Below are 20,634 nucleotides of genomic sequence, written 5' to 3'. Positions count from 1 at the left end.
AATCAAGGATTAAACAATGAAATATGCCAGTTATTTGAAACATACTGTACTATGTGGCCATTTTTCTATTACTTGCTTTAAGCAGTGTAATGATAATTAGTTAAGCTACAAATCATGACAATTGAACAACTTTTTAATATGAACACTGTTAGCTGGCAGCATGCTACTCAACGAAGAGACAGAGAAATGTTTTTGGATTTGCTAATTTAAAAATGGATAGAAAAAGAACTGGTGATATATGGCCAATTCCTATTTACATGATTTATAATCAATTTCATTGTTTTATAAACAAGAGGCTAACCAAAAAAAGTCACATTGGGACTTAGCAGCAGCAGGCGTATCAGACTGAGACTAGCTGAGACATTGACTGAATCCTACTTCGTCCACCTCAAATTCCAGCCCTGGTAACAAAACCACGATTCAAACTGCTAGTTGTTGGGATGCACTTGATTATTCATTTAATAATTCTCTATATTGACTGCTAAAAGGTGCAATAGTACAATAGAAATGATAGTACCTTTGGAACTGGATGAGCAGGAGACACATCAGCTGGCCAAACTACATTATAAGCATTTTTCTGTCTGTGGCAAAAAAGGTATCTTCTTTGATGAATGCTTGACTGGTATAAGCAGATATGATTAACTGATGAGCAGAAAACACGCTGACAGCCAGTCACATGGCCTGTGGACAAATATATATGGTACAGTATCTGCATCAATGGAATAAATTACCATTTATTACCATGTTACCATATTAATGACAACATTAATACTTTTTTAAAGAAAGTTTGGCTTTGTTCTACCCTGGCAAATATACCTTGTGCACACTCAGAGAACATGTTTGCTTGATATGACATTGAGATCTAGTGTGGCTCAAAACAGGACTTATCTTTTATTTTTAATCAATTAACATGTTCAAAAGAGGATCACGGCTTACCATCAGCCACATCATATTACAGCAGGCTTAAGAAAGCTAGTTTATTTAGTGTATTGTAAAGGGAGAATAAATACTGTCTAGTATTACAAACCGTCTATTGTGAATAAAAGTAACCCCTAAGGGAAAAAAACCCAATTATGCAATGTTGGCTGAAAAAATGCTAAGCAAGATCAGATTTGGTTAGCATTTGGATGGGAGATTACCAGAAAATTTCAGGATGAGAAGCTAAAAAATTATACTTGGAGAAACTCGATGAAGAAAGCATGAGCCAAGCTTAATTCAAAGGAGAATCTTATCTTTTAATGGCATCTGTTCCCACTCCTTCCTTCCTTCCTTCCTTCCTTCCTTCCTTCCTTCCTTCCTTCCTTCCTTCCTTCCTTCCTCTCTCTTTCGTTCCTCCAGCAAATATATTAGATTTTCCCCCAATACCAATGATAAAAGAGGTTTCATTTAAATTGTACCTCGAAAATAAAAAGATAGACTCTTTCTATTGGCATTCTGAATGGTGTTTTTTTTGTGTAATTACTAGTTCTACTTCATGTAGCCATCATTCTCAAAATGCCTGCACAGCACACACGGTGTAAATATTACAGAAAAGAACACCAATAATAAATTAGATTTCACAACAAACACATGAATTCTGTTTGGGCAATGACACACCCTTAGCAGAAAGATAAAGGAGCAAAGGGGGCTGCAACAAAATGGAGTGAGGCTGTTTCGTGCAAGCCAAAGACATCTTTGAATCTAAGCCTCTTATGAAATGATAGAAATAGTACAATACTGTAGGGGGAAAAATGAAGAGGGGAGTCAGGCAAAAGGATAGCAAGGATGGAATTAATACAGGTGTATTTGTTACGATAATGAACAGCATGAGTGAGCCGCCCAAAATATTTTACTGTCTGAAGGGTAAAGTCAAGGAAATGTATGAAAAGTCTCTCAAGAAATCTTGGCTCCAAAGATCTCACCGCTGTTCCATGTTGAAGATAAAAATACTTTGTTATGCCTGAGTCAGCATTGACAAGCAGTCCCTCCAGTTTCCTTGGCAAGATTTCAGATTTGATTTGCCCTTGCCTGCTTCCTAAGGCTGAGTGACTGTCCCAAGCCACCCAGCTGACTTCATGCCTCAGGCAGGACTGGAACTCAGTTCCTCAGTGTCGAGCCTGGTGCATTAATCATTATACCAAACTGGCTCTAAAAATTACAAACACCACATAATGATAGTATCAAAGGCAGCTATCACCACCTCCTCTGCCTACCTTTAAGGTGAGCTACGCTAAGCAAATTAAAAAGAATCTGGATATGCCAGAAGAAAGACATAGATGACTTGCCAAAAATAAGAAGGAAAACTACACAATTACAGTCAAAGATAAGCTAATTAATCAGTAAGCCAAGTAATTATCATTATTTAAAGCTGTGAACTATCTTAAGCCCATTTACAAATCTCACTGAATTCAAATTTGAACCAGAATACTGGATATTTGCAGAAGAAAGTATAAAATAAGATGAATTTTCCATGATCTGCATCCTGAATTGCAGGATTTCATCAAGGTAGAGAAATTGGATTAAAAAAGAAGGCAAAAGCTATGATTTGACATGTATCTATAAGGTAAAGGTAAAGGTTCCCCCACACATGCGTGCTAGTCGTTTCCGACTCTAGGGGCCGGTGCTCATCTCCGTTTCAAAGCCGAAGAGCCAGCGCTTGTCTGAGGACGTCTCCGTGGTCATGTGGCCGGCATGACTAGACGCCAAAGGCGCATGGAACGCTGTTACCTTCCCACCGGAGTGGTCCCTATTTTTCTACTTGCATTTTTACGTGCTTTCGAACTGCTAGGTTGGCAGAAGCTGGGACGAGTAACAGGCGCTCACTCTGTTATGCGGCACTCGGGATTCGACCCGCCAAACTGCCGACCTTCTGATCGACAAGCTCAGCGTCCTAACCCACCGAGCCACCGCGTCCCTGTCATGTATCTATATCCAGGCTAAATTCTACAACAGGGAACCCCAACCTTTTTGAGCAAGCAAATTATAGGTATACTCACATGTTCTAGGCACACTGACCAAAGAGCTACCATTTGGTGTCACTAAGTACAAATACAAATATGCCTGCTCATTTATGAAAGGCAAACAAACAAGGCTTCTTCCTTTCCATCCTGTCTCAGTTTATTTCCTTTACTTCTGGGCAGATGGGCATAATTCCAAAGAAAGCAGTGGTGATAGCCCTGTAGTGTTTTATTTTTGAAGACTGCCTTAGGGCTAGATACAGGGGCACAGAATCATCCTTAGACATAAAGACTATCCTCATGGTTAGAGCTTGACTTCAAAACATGGTGGATTTTTATTTTATTTTTTTTAATTAATAAAAATAACCCAGAATAAAATCATGTGGGGCATGGAGCCCGGCAGACAGGAAGGGAGGTTTCTGGGATATATCAGCTCCACAACTGCCATCTTGAACATCCAAACCCCCAGAGTCGTGTTATATGCATCTTCTTGTCCAATGCGGTGATTTCCTTAAAATGTTTCAAAATATATTTTAGAATTTTTGAGGGGGGAAAAAAAACGTAAGATTTCCTGGCGGATAGTAGTTTTTCAATCCTACTAATTTCTCTCCTTTGTAGCTTTAGAGACATTTTCCCTTTACATTTATAAAATATTTGGCTTCTTTTATGCTGCCTCCTCTTTCTAGTATTCCACAAAACACATGAAATACAGAATGCATGAAATATACCCATTTGTTGTAATTAGAGCAGTGGGACACTCCTTTCAGGAGCCCAAAAAAATGCTGAACAAAAGGCCAGGCTGAATAGGAGCTGCCATTTTAAGACTTTCTGCAGGGTTCATAATGTTCTTTCCAGGCAAGTAAATGAAAATGGCTTAGGTTTGTATAGCTCCTCAAGGGATGACCAAGGATCAACATATTACGGGCAACTTTCTTTTCTCCATTATTCCACAGGTTTAGTACATGGCTAGAGTAATGGGGCAGAAAATGGAGCTTAAACCCAAATCTTTCAAGCAAGATGGAAATATTAAGGAACATTCTCTGGTAACGAGGAAAAGAAGTTTACTCTTGGTTTCTACAAGTCAATGCACCATTCCTAAGTTTGTAAAGATATAAATGACAAATGTATGTGAAAGATACCTGAACACATTCATGAAAATATGTATCTTGGAGCATTTCATAGAGTGTCAATTGAACACATGCACTCTCATTGGTAGATGGTGACATGATGGCTCAGCGGTTAAGATGCTGGGCTTGTCGGCTGAAAAGCCGACAGCCTGGGTTTGAGACCTGATTGTCATGCAGCAGGATAAATGCCCGCAGTTCAAAAGCAAGCAAATGCAACTAGATTAGGTACCACTTTGGTGGAGAGGAAACAGCACTCCACGACATCATGTTGGGCACATGACCGTAGAAACTTCTTTGGACAGAGTTGCCTCATGGCCTCAAAATGGAGACTAGCAATGACTAGGAGAGACTAAAATCTACAGAGACTCATTTCCTTCTTGGTAGTGACATATATCAGCTCAAGCAATACGAACAACAACACTGATCAGCAGAGCAGCACAAGTGGCATTTTCTCCCGTTGATCTCATGGATCAAAAGTATGACAGGGATGGAAAGTATAATGGCCTCCTGAGCCCAATACGCTCCTTTCAATGGACAAAATGGCAGAAGCATTGGAGGGAGAGGAAAATTCAAGCTTAGCATCCCTTAGTTTTTCTTTCTCCTTCATTTTAGAGATGGTTTTCTAATTATTTCTTTGAACAGACTTTGTACATTCTTCTCCCAACTAGGAAATAAAATATCTTGTCCTGTGCATGGATTGGAGCAAAAACTGTATTGGGGACCCCTACCTGGACTATTAGACAGCCAGACTCATTGTAAAGATGCATTCTTTGATCACTGCATCATGCAGCAGAAGCCACAATTTTGGTGGAGAACAACCACATTTTTTTCTAAACAGCAGTCAATTACAAAGCAAATTAACTAAATATTGAAGAAGGCAATGGCAATCCAATTACTTACTATTGTACAAAATATGCTTTTAAATTACCTATCCCAACTTGATAAAAATGCATTTGTATTATTTTTATAATAACGTGCTTTTTCCATTCTCTTGCAAACATCACTTCTCTATTTCTTGTTTGACTTTTTCTCTTCATTTTTCAAAGTGCACACTACCTCATGTAAAATAAATACCATAAATTAACCCCTATTCTTCTTCTTTATGTTTCTTTATAAAGTGGCCTTTTGAACACATCCTCTTTAACATCCCAAATTCGAACCTGTAAATAAGGGATATCTTTACCTCTCTTCCTTAACAGATTTTTCTGTGATTGTACAAAATACTACTAATTCTCCAGTCCTCCTAGACCAGCGATGGCGAACCTTTTGGAAAATGCCTAACTTGATTCTTTAGGCATGTCACACCTATACACCCTCCACTGAAAGAGAAACAGTTTTTATCTCTGACATGTCTAAGGCCCCCTGAACAGCAATACCTAGGCCTGAGGTAGAGGCCTGGGCCTTGACTTCAGCTCTAACATCATTGCTGCATTCAAAATGGTTGCCTCACGTCATTTCCCAAGGTGTGTGAGCTCTGGAGAATGTCACAATTGCCCTCACAGCCCAGCACACCCCAAGATCTGCTGTTCAACGCTTATCTTCAGGTGGTGCTCTCTTTCTGTTGCCAGGTCCCTATCCAAGGCTGCTCAAGGTCATACAAGCCCTTTGTTCTTGAATGGCTTTGGAAAATGCTCTTCCACGGCCACTGCAGTCTCCAAAAACACCCCACTCTCATGTGATTTTTAGAGGCCACACAAGGGCATGGCACTTCTGGAGGCTCCAGAGGCCACACAAGAGCACATGAATTCTGAAAATTGCAGAATGGGCATGCTTTCGAGAATAATTGTTGTTGTGTGTTGGCACGTCAAACATTGTGGCATGTCATTTTTGATAAGCATGTCAGAGGTTCGTCCTATATTCTCAATCTCAGATCAAATATTTGATTCAACATCCCTTTTCTGTACTTATTCAAGCCATTTATCAGGTCCTATTGGCTAAGATACTCTGGAAGTAAAAAAATTAATCCTTGCAGTTCTATAAAACTCATACCAAAAAACATTGCTCGGCTATCTCCCATATGAGTTACTGAAGCCAGCTCTAACATGCTTTCATGGGTCTTCTAAGGCCATCTTTTACTCTCGCTGTTACAACTACATCCTCTCCTCCCTCCTGTGTTACAATTACATTCATCCTCAGGTCCATAATATTAAAATAAAAATACTGTAAGCTAATAAACTAATACCAGGTGTACAAAAATAAAAATTACGGTAAATTAAAACCAATTAAATAATGCATATGCGTTCTATAAAGTCTTTTTTTTTCATTATCTGATCCTTTTGGATATTCTGCTAATTATAAGTAGGGTTAAGCTATACCTCTAAACCAGGGGTGTCAAACTCAATTTCATTGAGGGCCGCATCAGCATTGCGGTTGCCCTCAGGGGGCCGGGTGGGTATGGCCAGGGTGGGCATGTCCTACTGGGTGGGCGTGGCTAGAGTGCGTATGGCCTACTGGGTGGGCGTGGCCAGCTCTACATCGTTCGCATCAAGGGTGCCTATGGGGGCCTGGGCTGGAGTGGGACAGATCTGAGGGTCTCTGGCAGAAGGGAGGGTCTCTGGGCCGGGGCCAAGGCAGTGGGGGCCATTCCCTCACTGTTTCCAGGATCGCTTCGCGGGCCACATGAAACCACATCGCGGGCCGGATCCGGCCCCCGGGCCTTGTGTTTGACATGTCTGCTCTAAACTCAACGCCCCCAAAGTGAAATCCTGATTACATTTTCCCTTCTAGCATCTAAGAATTTATTAAGCATCTAAGACGGTTGAGATTTATTCTCCTTTCTCGCTTCTTAATAAATGTCAATACACTCTGGATACTGAAAGCTCTATTTATTACCAAACTCTTCACTGGCACACTGGCACACTCTCAGGACAGAGCAATGAACTCAGTTATGCTTTCCAAGCCTTGTTTATAACCTCCACCATTTCTACATACTTATATACAGGTTTTCCTGGTTTCAGGAGATCCAGGGCTTTTTTTCTCATAGAACGCTCAGAACGAAGTTCCGGCACCTTTTTTGGATGGAACCTTGTAGGGTAGGGCAAGGCGGGTTGTATGACATGTGTGAGTTCTGGCACCTTTTTCTTTTACAAAAAAAGCACTGAGGAGATCAATACCAAAGTATTGATCAGGGGACAAATTGGAAAAGTGGTGAGTTACTATGGATTTCTTGGAATAGAGATAACCCAGATTTTCTTAGTAGACAGGTTCTCCTGCTCCAGGAGATCAATATTGCTCAGATTCTTTGAATGATACTTCACGCTGCATCTCAGCAAAGTTTCTTCAGTACAATGATTATGCTGACACAAATGCATTATCAACATAAAAGTAACTGCTATTGCAAGTTAACTATATTCCTTGGCTATCATCAGAACATACAGAAAAAACTAATTATCCATTGCACCTGCTAAATATTTTGGAGATCCACATGATATCCACTCAATACAGCAAGAGCAAATAAATTATATAAAAACTAAATAACCAATGGATGGCACTTTTTCTATGAAAATATGTATGAAATTACATTGCGCTGCAAATCATGCTAAATTAATCCACTGATCAGTTTCCTTATCTAAAAAGTAAGTTTCGGTCAAAACACCCTTACTGACTGGATAGATATTTAAGGAAGGGGGGGAGGGGCAGAAAGTAAACCAGCATTCTTTTGAATTCAATGATAAACAGTTTCGTGAAACATCACAATTCAGAATTATTCCCATTAAGGATTTAAATTTCTCATCAGACGTAGACCTCTATAGCCTAACTTTCTATAAAGATGAGTATGATAAAACAAAGTTTATAATTTTATTTCTCAAGCAAGCTAAGATGATTCCTGATTAAGGATAGAAAAGCTGCAACTTTCCAGATGTTGAACTCCAATGTCGATCATCTCCAGCACTCTCCAACTTTTTAGGGGGCATTTAGGCACTCGGCACTACTAGCAATTATCTATCATGGACTGGGAAATATAAAGGTAAAGGTAAAGGTTCCCCCGCACATGCGTGCTAGTCCTTTCCGACTCTAGGGGCCGGTGCTCATCTCCGTTTCAAAGCCGAAGAGCCAGCGCTTCTCCGAGGACGTCTCCGTGGTCATGTGGCCGGCATGACTAGACGCCAAAGGCGCACGGAACGCTGTTACCTTCCCACCGGAGTGGTCCCTATTTTTCTACTTGCATTTTTACGTGCTTTCGAACTGCTAGGTGGGCAGAAGCTGGGACGAGTAACAGGCGCTCACTCTGTTACACGGCGCTAGGGATTCGACCCGCCAAACTGCCGACCTTCTGATCGACAAGCTCAGCGTCCTAACCCACTGAGCCACCGCGTCCCGTGGGAAATATATAACTAATAAAAAAAGTTGGGAGAGTTGTCCTATTCTCTCTGTACGTGAATGGATAAGTTCTTCTTCTGGGAGATCCTAAAACAGCCATGTCTTATGTAGCTGGCGTACTTTATGGAATGTCACGGGACAGAGCTGAAGGAAAAAAAATGCCTATTATTTGTAATTCTCCTAGAGGATACCAACTGCTTTCCCATCAATTTTGTTACCACAAAAATGTTAACAAGAGGACTAAGAGTGGAAAAGAGACGGGGGAAGGAAAATGCACAAAAGTAATGCAGTGCGCAGTCTGGGCCATTTGGAAAGCTGATGATGCTTTGCACCTGCCTCGCCTTCTCCTTTCATTAAATCATTTTATTTTTACTGGGAGCCCACTCTCCTTTTCTCATCCTGCCACTTTCCTTGCCCTCCCTTTTTGGTTTTCTTTCCATCCTCTTCTTTTCTTCAGAAGGCCACAGTGCTGTGCAGGACTGAAAACTTGATAAAATTTCAGGAACAACATTTTTTTTTAACTACAGAGGGACAGCAGGTTCAATGGGTATCAAAGGATCTACGTGAATCGTAACTGTGGTACCAACCTTAGGAACTGGCTTTCTGGACTTAATGGAAAACAGAATCCAAGAGAATCCAGATTTCCCATCACTCCTCTTGATAATGGCCACGTTTTCTTCTATTTCTCATTGCAATTATATTCAAGGTTTAATATAATCATTTTAATTTTTTTAAATTTTGTAATTGTGGTATTGTTTCTTTTAAAAACCTTGTGAACCGCCCTGAGTCCTACGGGAGAAGGGCGGTATATAAGTCTAATAATAAATAAATAAATAAAATCCCAAGAAATACATTTTTAAAAGCGAGTAATCCAATGAGAGCAGAACGCAGGGAATTATTCCTGTTCTGTGGCTGTTACTTGTAAGATGGAATTTAAAACACACATAAAGCCAAATTTTATGAATTGCTGTGTAAAGGTAGAAGAAAACAGGGTTATAATCAGGACAGTCCAAAGGGGTTGCATCCGTTTGCTTTGGCAGATCTTATCGGATGGGTATTGATAAGAGATAGGTTTCTTGGGCTCTAGAAATGTGGATCAAGTCCCCAGCTCCCCCTTGTGACTGCCAAGAGCTGTAGCAAGGGATTTTTTCCTTGCTTTTAATTGCAAGCGGAAAAAACATCTTACAAAGCTCTGTTTTCTCCTCTCTCAGAGGATTCTACAGCAGCTGTTTAGGCATAAATGGAAACCTGCTTTGCATGATTTAAACCATGGAATGCAACCAACGGCAACAAGGCATACGGTATAAGAAAGCACTGTGTAATCTAATGCAATCTAAACTATATAAAATTAATCTTTTTCCCCTGTGTTAACATAAAACCTTGCATTAGAAAACACAATTAAAAAAGCTGATTGAGGAAAAACATCCAGAGGAGAGCTTTTCAGAGAAACTGAAAACTTAATTGCAGTAGAATTTTTTTCTTTAACAAAGAATGTTGTTTTAAACTTCAAATCTGCCAAGTTTCACAACAATTTGCCATACTGACTTCTTCAATCACTGACTGCATTCTTCAGTCCAATTCATAATTCTGTCTCCTACTTTATAAAAATTGCAGTTGTCAAATTATGTCAAATAAAATAACCAATATCTACTATCTTTTTCATGCATTAAATACAATACTTCACTACATTTCTCTAAGTGGATGAAACATTGTTTTAGAAATTGTACAGTTTTTTAAAAGAAATTTTTACTTTACAGAAAGACTATGTAACATTTTAGTTTTAAAATATTTTACCAGTTTAATATTTCCTTTGAAAAAAAATGTAGTGCTGTGTTGATTATTTACCATCTTATTTTAGGAACAGCAAGTCACGGCAGATTCTGGTGAACTAAACAGAATACCGGTATTTAGAAAATGTTTGAAATAAAAAAAAAAACCATCAGCATTTCTTTACTAATTGAAATAATAAATCAGAAAAAAATGTGTTTGTGCCTTCTGTAAATTCGATAGTTCTCATATCTTTATGATATTAAACAATATTTAGATAGCAGGTTTCACCTTCAGTATTTCACTCCCCTCAAGCCATTCATGAAAAATATACTAGATAATAATTTCTCTTAACTAAAGATGTACCCAGAAATGGTCTGATAATAAACATAGAAATATATTTTTAATTAGTATGCCTAATTAAAGTATGCCTCACATTTATTATCCTATTTTTTACTCTACGTTTATTTTAATTGTTATCTGTTAAACATGTGTTTAAAGTATATAATGAAATGCTGCCATTTACTACTTAGATTTTTATGTGTATTCCATAATGACCCTTAATTAAGGAGATTTTAGTAATTCACATACGATTTTTCTTCTGGTCAACCAGATTCATTCTGAACACACCGCAACCAATTTAATAGTAGCAACAATAATTGCTTTATGTTTTAAAGAGCTATAAGAATCAGAAAACCACATAATTTCCAACATACATTAGTGAAAATTCTCTATTGTTTCATCAAGCAATTTAAAAACTTGTTTAAACTTCAATCAACATGCTAAAAGGTTACCACTGTAGATTCTCAGTGTAATGACAGGAACATAAATTTTATATAATTTGTATGTCTATTTCAGTATCTACCCATTTATGCCCACCCACATATATTCAAATGTGAAAAACTGAACTCTTCAAAATGCTAAACTATATTAGTATAAGTTGCAAATATCAACCATGTACCAAATCACAAATAAATAACTGAAATGATATTCAGAACAATGGCCATCAAGCTATTCAAGATAAGCAATTGATTACTGGATGAACAAACTTTTGCTCAGTCAAGCATAAAATTACTTGCTTTATCTACAACTATCATGCTGATACAGTTAACATTTACCCGCTCAAGTTTCATCTGGTTTCTCTATATAAAAAATAAAATCATTTGCAACAGGTATGACGGTTTTAAATTTGAAAAAAAGAAGGCAGAATGACTAGGGAAGTCTAACAAATTAAATTGGAAGATGTACATTTTTAATTGGTTAGCTATTCAATTTTTTTTAAAAAAAAAGAGTTACCAAATCTTGCAACAAATAAGAAATAATATAAATTTTACGAAGGGAAGTCCTAAAATGCTCAGTGACATAAGGATCTGTGTAAATAGAAGAGAAGGATTAATGCACATATGCTTGAAAGCCACCCCCTATAAATGATAAAAGCTATTTGCAACTCTTTGTAACCTGTGTAAGAGAAGTGAGGCTCACATTTCACATGCAATAACCTGCGCGTTGCTAGAAGAAAAGAACAACACAGGGAGTGCCTCAGGCAGAAGCTTAAAATGATTGGACATAGAAGGAAGCACAAGAGCTCTTGAAATTAAAAGCAAATTTACCCTGTTGACAGATGTTGGTTACATCAAAGAAATGAGACAACTTTTTTTTCTTCCTTGAAAGTTAGCTACTAAAATCTCATTATCTGCATACCCCAAAGTTTTATCTTTACCTTAACTTCTGTGTGTGTGTGTGTGTGTGTGTGTGTGTGTGTGACCCCAATCCCCAGATTTATAAGAAGAGTCTGGCGTAAGCAGGCTTATTTAAACAACAAGCCATTCACATGGTCATGTCTGCACACCCGTGCTGGTCACGCCATCCATAGCCTTTAAGCTTATAGGGGTTAACTACTTTGGCAGCCAAATAAAACACTGTGTGAGCTGTGCAATTACAGACACAGTCAAAGGGCAGGCTCTATTTTGAAATCTATTTGCACAGACAAGGTCTTCCAATTTAACTTGCAGGAAACAAGCTGGTAAAGAAAGTCTCCTTTCCTCCAGATGCTTTGCACTCTTCTCCATGGCCGGGATATCATGCTATGGACAGATTCTTACAAGAAATGTTTAGCCCCCAAGGAAGATAATTCTGCATTTCTTCTTCTCCTCTCTTAGGACTGATCCAGCAGGCAGGAGCCCTCCCCACCTACCCTACTTCTCTCGTGCATCTATATTAAGAAAAAAATATTCAGAATCCTTAAAACCTCTTTCATGCCTTCAGTTTTTAATTTAACGGGAGATATACACACAGAACTTACACATTAGTCCACAACGTTTCTGAAGTCATCGGCTTTTGAGTGGGAGGCCGCTGGGCAAGATGCCAATCACATCTTTGATAGCTGTCCCCATAGACTTAAAAAAAAGAAGAATTTAAGCCATGTCCTTGTCACTAACAATGAGTGTGCATTTGTTTAAACTTTCCCTTTGGTCCTCTATATTATAGCTACTGTGTCCATTCTTCTTGGGGAAAAAAATAAGGGGCAAACTCGAAAAAGGGGGAAATCTAAAAGATGAAAATAAACTATTGTTTATGTTTATAACTTTGATTTCACAAAGGAAAATTCAAGAGGAAAATCAAGAAGAGAAATAATTACCTTAAATAAAATTAAAGGACATCTTTCTGGCATAAAGGACTGCCCTTTATAATAAGGGACGTACGGTCACTGTAATTATAGCTGTCCAGAAGGAAATAATTCAAGGCCTTTCTTCCATCTTCCCATTTTGTTTGCCCACACTGGTGAGTTGGGAGCCATAAAGGAGAAAGAGTAGGGCTGTGATGCTCAGGACCATAGAAGCAGGTCTCCTGCACACCTTGACAGATGTTTTAAGAACAATGGTGCTCTGGGTTCAATAGCCTCGATCTTTTTTGTCATAAGACCTGGATGCTGCCATGGGAAGATTCAGAGCATGGGTGGCAATTTGAGCATGGGGAACAGGCCCAAGAAGCAGCATCTGAGCATGCTGGATGCCAGTGGGGCAGAGACTGCTCACTATATCTGGTGTTCGTTTCTAAGTAAAAATAAAAGTAAAGCACAGCATAGTTAAAGAGGTGTAGAGAAGGTCACAGTTAGCTGTATGATTCCCAAGAGCAAGTACCAACTGTATCAACTAAACCTTTGGGGTTTCAGAAGCAAAAAGGAGGCCTTAACATCCAAAATGGGAAAAAAAACAACCAGGTCAGACTGAGGAATGGTTCAGTTATTACGTTTATGCTCTTTATTTTTGTTCACGAAGTAATGAAAAGCTAAAAACCCACCTTGCAGTCCCAAATATTTGGGACCTCCCACCTCTGGGGTTGGGGTTTTGGGGGCCACCAATGAATCCCCGGGGTTATAATCAAAATGTCCTTTCCCCAGTGTCCAGCTAATACTAGACCCTGCATTAATTCTGGGTATAGCCAGAATTACTGCCTACTACTTCCAAAACTATAAATTATGCCGAAGCTCACACCTTAGGTATTTATTTGTTAGGTATTTTATTCAACTGGAGGAAAGATAGGCAAGTGTTATGAATCTGGAAAAGGGCTGCCCTGATAGAGCTGGTGCATTGGCTAGGACAGAGGAAGGAGGCTAAAAGTGTGTTCCAAACGCCCCATCCCTAATCAGGAAGAAACTTCCTCATTGGGATTTCCAATTGCAAGGAAGTTTGTGGAACCCTTTCAACTGTAGATAGATAGATAGATAGATAGATAGATAGATAGATAGATAGATAGATAGATAGATCTCCTCCTCCCTGAAAGAGCTTGGAATTTAGGACAAAAGAAGGAGGAGCCAAAAACATAGATTATATTGGGCCAGATTATGGCAGCCAATAGCAAATCCATCCTAAAGAGGGGTCAAAAATGCCTCTTTCTCTATAGATGGAAAGATGTCTCCTCCCTTGTAGATCGAAACAAAAATAGATGCTGACCTGAATGGCATATTACTAATTTGATATAGTGACTGTGCTGATAAAAAAGGGCTATCAAAAAGAAGTATCAATTTCAACCGTTGCACTCTTAGCATGTGCCCATGTTATCCTGGATTCTGCTCTTAATATACCTCCCACCCATACCAAATATTACCTATGATTGTCCCATCAAGAAGCAAGACACAATTTGAAGAATCTGCATACCAGAATTACAGAAAGAAAGAGCTACAGGTAGTCCTCAACTTATGACCAATTGTTTAATGGCCATTCAAAGTTACGATGGCACGGAAAAAAGTGACCTACGCTTGGTCCTTGCATTTACGGCCAAGATCAAAATTTAGGCACTTGGCAACTGGTATGTATTAATGATGGTTGCAATGTCTTGGGGTCACATGACTGCCATTCGTGACCTTCACAGGTGGCTTCTGACAAGCCAAGTCAATGGAACAAACTGGATTCGCTTAATGACTACAACAAAAAAGGTCATAAAATTAGGCATGACTCAATAACTACACCAGTGATAGAAGTTCCAATTGTGGTATAAGTCAAAGACTACCTGTTCTTCAGTTTTCAGTTCTACGGAACTGCTAGCTAGGGTATTGTTAAATGGAAGCAAGCAATTTCTAATGTTCATACCCTTTCCTTTTTCTTATTTTTAAATTAATTGAAGCAGGAGTCTAGCAAAGTACTGGATTAAAAAGAACAGAATGATAAGAAAACAACACAGAAGCAAACATTGGAAAAAAGAAAAAATCAATTTCGGAAGTATATATAAACTTATCTAGTACCTGAGGGAGATTTACAATTATTTTAACCATCTATCAGGCATTGTGAGAGAAGCCAAGAAGCTAAGCATCTGGGAACTATTTTATTGATAATATTTAGATTTGAATAAAACATTTATTTTGAAGGATTTGTAATTTTTTTTACTAATTTTAAATAAATGGAACTAAAAAAAGGATAGTTTAGTTTTATACCATTTTGCAAGAATAAATATGGCAGTTAACAAGCTGAATTAATTTCTTCCCTTGAAACAATTCACCTAGAGCCAGGATTAACTTCCACCCAGTAGTGCCTTAGAAACACTTTTAGTTTCTCTGTAAAATAAAATGCTTCTCTTAAAATCACTTAAAATCAAGGTTTGACAGTATCAAAACATAAATTACATAGATGATGTATATTTGATAGCTCTAGAAAATGGGTTATAATTTTGCTCGGATAGCTGCCAGATGGTTCTTGTTTTCTTCTCTCAAGTCAGATAGGCAAAATTGCATAGCCTACTTAGCCACAAATACCGAACACAGGCTTCATAATATACACTACATATAATGCAATTTATACATTCTATTCTATACATACCATATAGTGTGCTATAACCTATCTGCTATTTTCCACCATCATAATGGTCATTATGGCTAGGCAGGATAAATGTCACTTAATAGAAATGGAATAAAAAGTAATGGCACACCAACATGGCCACAAAAATAGTGATTTGAAATACATATGCAAAGCAGCAGTTTTATTATACTGCTGCATTACCCACTAATTATTAATCCAAAGGTCAATAGTTTGAACTGGATGGATAATGCATTTTAAAGTAAATTATTTAAAATACAAGTGGAAGTGGAAAAAACTGACTGGCCTAGGTTTATTTTCATATCAACTGAAAGGGTTCCTCAAGTCTAGCATTATTCAATGTATTATTGCATAACTAGAAGGATTCTCAAGCAAATTGTTTTAAAATCTAGGACAACCTTCTTCAGACTGGTGTCTCCAAATATGTGGAATGGCCATTCACAGTGAAGATAAGATGCAATCTGACATACTTGGGGGCTGTCAGATTGAGAAGATTAGGAGGAGTGTGGCTGTTTGATATGTGGTGAACAAAGGATATTCTCTATTACTATTGCATCTTTGTACTTGATCCTGGACATTGATAGTATCTTGATGGTTCCCTGGAATGTGACACTATTTCAACATCAATGAACAAGTCTCAGTCACAGCCTCCAATAAGCATTGAGAAACTTGGGAGTTAACTTCTATCCCAGTTTTAGAGCATGGCAATGTGGAAAATGGGTGAGATATTATGATTTCTTCAAATATTTTACTAAGGTGTCTGGAATAGACAGATCAATTGCAGTCAAATATTGGGCAAATTCCAAGTATGAAAAGGCATGTCTCTAGCACTGAGTGCATAGACATGAATGCCATTTTGATCCCTTCCTGATTGTACAGTATGGCAAAGCAAAGAAAGAAAGAAAGAAAGAAAGAAAGAAAGAAAGAAAGAAAGAAAGAAAGAAAGAAAGAAAGAAAGAAAGAAAGGATGCAGGAGCATAGGCCTTGTGATTTCAGAGTCAGAACCATAAGCCTCCTTGCACCAGTCTAAGCACGCAATATATTTCTGCTCCTGTAGCACATGTGGCACTCATGTTGCTGGCTGACCACCCACAGTGTATAATGGACCACTAATCTTGTCTAGCAGTACTTTTATGACCACATAAATTGAGGCAGCTATCAAAGTTTAATTCAGAACTTATTAGACTCCATGACAGTTTCAAATTGAACAAGGATTCTTCAGACACTCTTCTCAGTGAACAAATAGGTTTTTTTTAATGTCTTCAAAAGTCGCCGGGCTACGCTTAATGTACAAAATTTCCCTTGTGGTTATGGACTAACTACATGTCATCTTGACATTTTCAGTTGTGATACAGCTTATTTTAATTTCCTCAGTCCACTGTTTAACATTCTTCAGAAAGCATGATGTTCTGAGAACGTTTTTTGCTTTTGCTTTTTTTTTTTTTTTGCAATTCCCTGTGCCATGCAGGAAAAAAAAGTGGGAAGGCAGAAAATTGGAACATGCTAGAGAATCAAACTCCTATGTAAATGTAAATATATATGTATATTTATCCTAATTATGTGCACTCTAGATGGGTAGAACACAAAATCCTGCCTTTCCAGCTAAGACATAGGAGTGATGGGGGTTGAATTCTGGAGCTACACATCTGGAGAGCACTAGGTTGGGGAAGGCTGGTGAACAGGAAGGATGACAGCCTAAGGGTCCTCTACTCCAATAATAACAACATTCAAGTAATCGTGCCTGGGTCATGACAAATTATGACCCTTCCTCAGAGCCCCCTCAGGAAGTTGGCTTGGAGCCGCTTTTTATCAATGGCAATTGATACTGTGCAACTTTAACAAGCCTGGAAGACAGAAGACATCTCATTTTACACCCTTAAAAACAAATTCAGAACTCTTCCCCAGTTGATTGCTCTAGCAGTTGTTCAGAATTTTGTGGTTTGTTTTTAGAAAAGACAGTAAGATTAGTTAAATTAATGCTCCATTAAACAAAATGCTCGAGTACCCGGGGAGGACAATAACCATAGCAAAGCTTTTATGAGCCTCCGTCATTCATGCATTCACCAAAGGGATTCCATTGTCTATTAATAAAACCATGACTAGATGTGAAGAGCTTTCTATTTTTAAAAACTGAGATTCTTAACATTTTTTTTAAAAAAACACCACTGGTATTTCTTTGATGAAAGATGTATATCTTTTCTTTCAGCATAGCAACAAGATTCCTAAGAAAGCAGCAATCTTCATATTCCTTTCCCCTGCACAGATTACGTAAATAATTTTTTTTAGTCTTATGCAGAATAAGGCAGCAGCACTAATAAATGAAATACTGGTTCCAAAGGCTGGACACAGCATTTTTCTTTTTTTTTTTAAAAAAAAAAAGCTTCACACATGGTTATTACCAAGGGAATAAAGGCTCAAACAAGCCAATGGCATCTGGGAAATTTCAACTTCTTTTTTTTTTTAAAAAAAAGTCAAAAACAGCCCTATTAAACTGCCAGCATGCCACTTAAAATGGGAAAACTTTAAGATATTTGTGAGAAGGTACAGATTGTTCCTTTGTTTAATGCATTAAAGGATTTAAAGTCCATACACCACGATAGCAAGCAAAAATTCCCACTGTCGCTATTACAAAACCCATAAACCTCTCTGTCAATTGTGAGAGGGAACCACTGCTCAAACAGGTTTAATATTTAGGTTTTTAAATTATTTCCACAAGCTTCCTAATAAACTGATGTTAAGGTAAATAACAGCACCCTAGCTGCCCACTGGGAACATACCGTATTAATGCATATTTGCAGATCTCCATACAGCTAACCAAGGGGGGGGGGAAATCTTATTACCTTTTGTAAAAATGAAAACAGCCAAAAGAATTGTATCTACAAAAACTGTTGCTATGTGTAAAGGACACATTAGACTTGTGGTCCAGCATGCTAACACATACAAACAGAGGGCCGGGGAGGGTTAAGGGAGTTATCCCTTCAATGCCATTGTTTTCAGGTTAGTTCAGAACACGGCACTTGTCCTAAAGCACCTTTAACGAATATATTATTTCCTTCACAAAAGTCACCGAGGAACAAAACTGTAAGTGGGTGCTGCAGATGTGGGTGATTTTTTCTGGGTTTTTTTTTTGTTTTGGACTTTCCGTATTCAAGTGATTGTTGGCATTCTTACCCCAAATAAAGCATATTGCAATTCCACCTATTGCAACTTTGTGGTTCTAATTTCAACACACCTGAGCAACTGCAGTAACAGTAGTTGAAATCTGAAAGAAAGCATTTGATAAAAGGCTGCTTGTGTTGAAATGACACCTAGCAGCGAGTGTTTCCTCCTCTGTGTCAGGTTTGGTTAATTACCTGCATTATCTTGTTTTATAAGCAGCAGTTGAAGCATCAGAAAACATTGTTTTATACATTATGGGGTTAACCTCCCATCGAGAAAGAATTTACAGATGCAGGTTACAGGTATAAATTCCTCAGCATGCCCATGAAAAGGGGTATATTTTAGATAACTTTGATTCCACTGCAAAATTAAAGTCTTTTCCCCCAAAAATTGAACAAAGACATTTACGTTTTTTTGGAGGTGTGTGCAAATTAACAGGGCCGTGGGTGGACAGGGATGTAGTGGGTGAAACCCACAGGCTGTCTGACATTTTTAAGATGCAGATGGAGTTTGAAAATATATTTTTGTATCACAAATAAAATATTGTGTAAGGAAAATGTACCGGGCAAAAGTCCAATACGGACTAAAGTGTGGTGCATTTATTGTCAGTGTTTGTTTTCATGTCATACCACCATTTAAAGTGTTTCATTTTTGGATCTCTAGAAATATTTATCCATACGTGTGTGGCGTTTGATTAGATGGCTACCTTTAACAGACTGGGTTACAAACCTGCTTGAAGCAGACAAAAATTAAAGATCAAGCAATACATTTTTCCTTTTTTCTTGCATAAAAAGAATCCCACGTTTATCAAAAATTGTGAACCAAATAAAATTGTTTACCTTTTCAACACTATCAACACGCATCATTTATGATAGATAAAAAGCAAGCACTCCATAAGGATTGCTCAATCACTGTCAATCATATGAGGTAAAATATACATAAAGCCAAGGATGGGAAGGAAATTATATTAGATGCAAACTGAACACAAGGTCCCCAATATAACAAACGAGAAACAAATAATTATAAATCACTTACACATCTTACAAAACTGTCCAAAGGTGGGTAACCACAGAAACCCCACAGAATAAGTTTGGCATTCTTAACTTTACATTTATTTTAAAATGCTGCAAATAATGTCCCTCTTTATAAAAGTCTTTTATTTTAAAGGCTCTTACTGTTTTCTTTGTTTCCTAACTGCTGCTGAAAATGATTTTTTCCCCATCTCAATTATTGATAATTTGCCTTTTAAAATTAAAGATAAACTGTGTGTTATGAAAAACAATCAATACATTTTATTGTCACAAATTAATATTACTAAGTTAAAGTAGAACACAAAATGACACATAAAATATTAACAGCAAAATGCTGGTTTATCGCAAATGAATTTTCATCACAAGGAATTTTTACAAAAAGCAAAAGGAGAAAGAAAAGCTAAGCGACTTATTTCTCAGGAGACACATATGGGATTATGCTGTGATTTATCCACTGTAACTAAATTAATAATAGTATTTTTAGCATATAGCCCTTCTTGATACTGACAGTAAACATGGTCGAGTAATATTTTATACTATTATTAGTGCTAAATGCTATATAATTATTTCATAATTTAAAACGTATTTGTAGTTCACTAGCCTGAAAGCTTAAGATTTAATGTTTGGTGTGTATTTCATTTTTCAGCTGAACACTGGATATTATCCAATGTTAAATGGGTCAAGAGTATTTTCTTATTAACATTAATCATTCAAACAGTTAATGCAAAAAAAGTGTTGAAAAGATGAAAGTTGTATTTAAAAACCACTCGTACATACTACTTCCAAATCCTAGGCAAATGAAAAATAAAAAAGGAGGCGTTTGTGTTCACACTTGAGGACTAAATTTCCACTATGATTGGTAGGTTCAATGGATTATCAGCACACACGTGCTCACACAAACATGGACATACATAAACACAGGTCCACTGTTCGTTTTTGTCCTCAAAGGAAATTTGCCTCAGTGAAAAACATAAGAGTAGAGAAA

At 37.7% G+C, this 20,634-nt stretch overlaps 1 protein-coding gene across 4 annotated transcripts in view; it reads right to left on the bottom strand.

The window, feature by feature from the left end:
- Positions 1–20,634, bottom strand: part of METAP1D (methionyl aminopeptidase type 1D, mitochondrial) — an 89,499-nt gene that overhangs the window by 44,343 nt on the left and 24,522 nt on the right. For all 4 annotated transcript variants that reach the window (XR_014490660.1, XR_014490661.1, XM_083348107.1 and 1 more), the window contains exon 2: positions 518–681. Coding sequence is in view for 2 of the 4 variants with exons in the window: in XM_083348107.1 (XP_083204233.1) it covers positions 518–681 (164 nt within the window). In the remaining 2 variants the exon portion in view is untranslated. The remainder of the gene's footprint in view (positions 1–517; positions 682–20,634) is intronic.

The sequence above is a fragment of the Vipera ursinii genome (assembly GCF_947247035.1).
Source record: "Vipera ursinii genome assembly, chromosome: 1".
In the NCBI taxonomy this organism is placed as follows: Eukaryota; Metazoa; Chordata; class Lepidosauria; order Squamata; family Viperidae; genus Vipera; species Vipera ursinii.
This window is presented reverse-complemented; position numbering and strand designations above follow the sequence as displayed.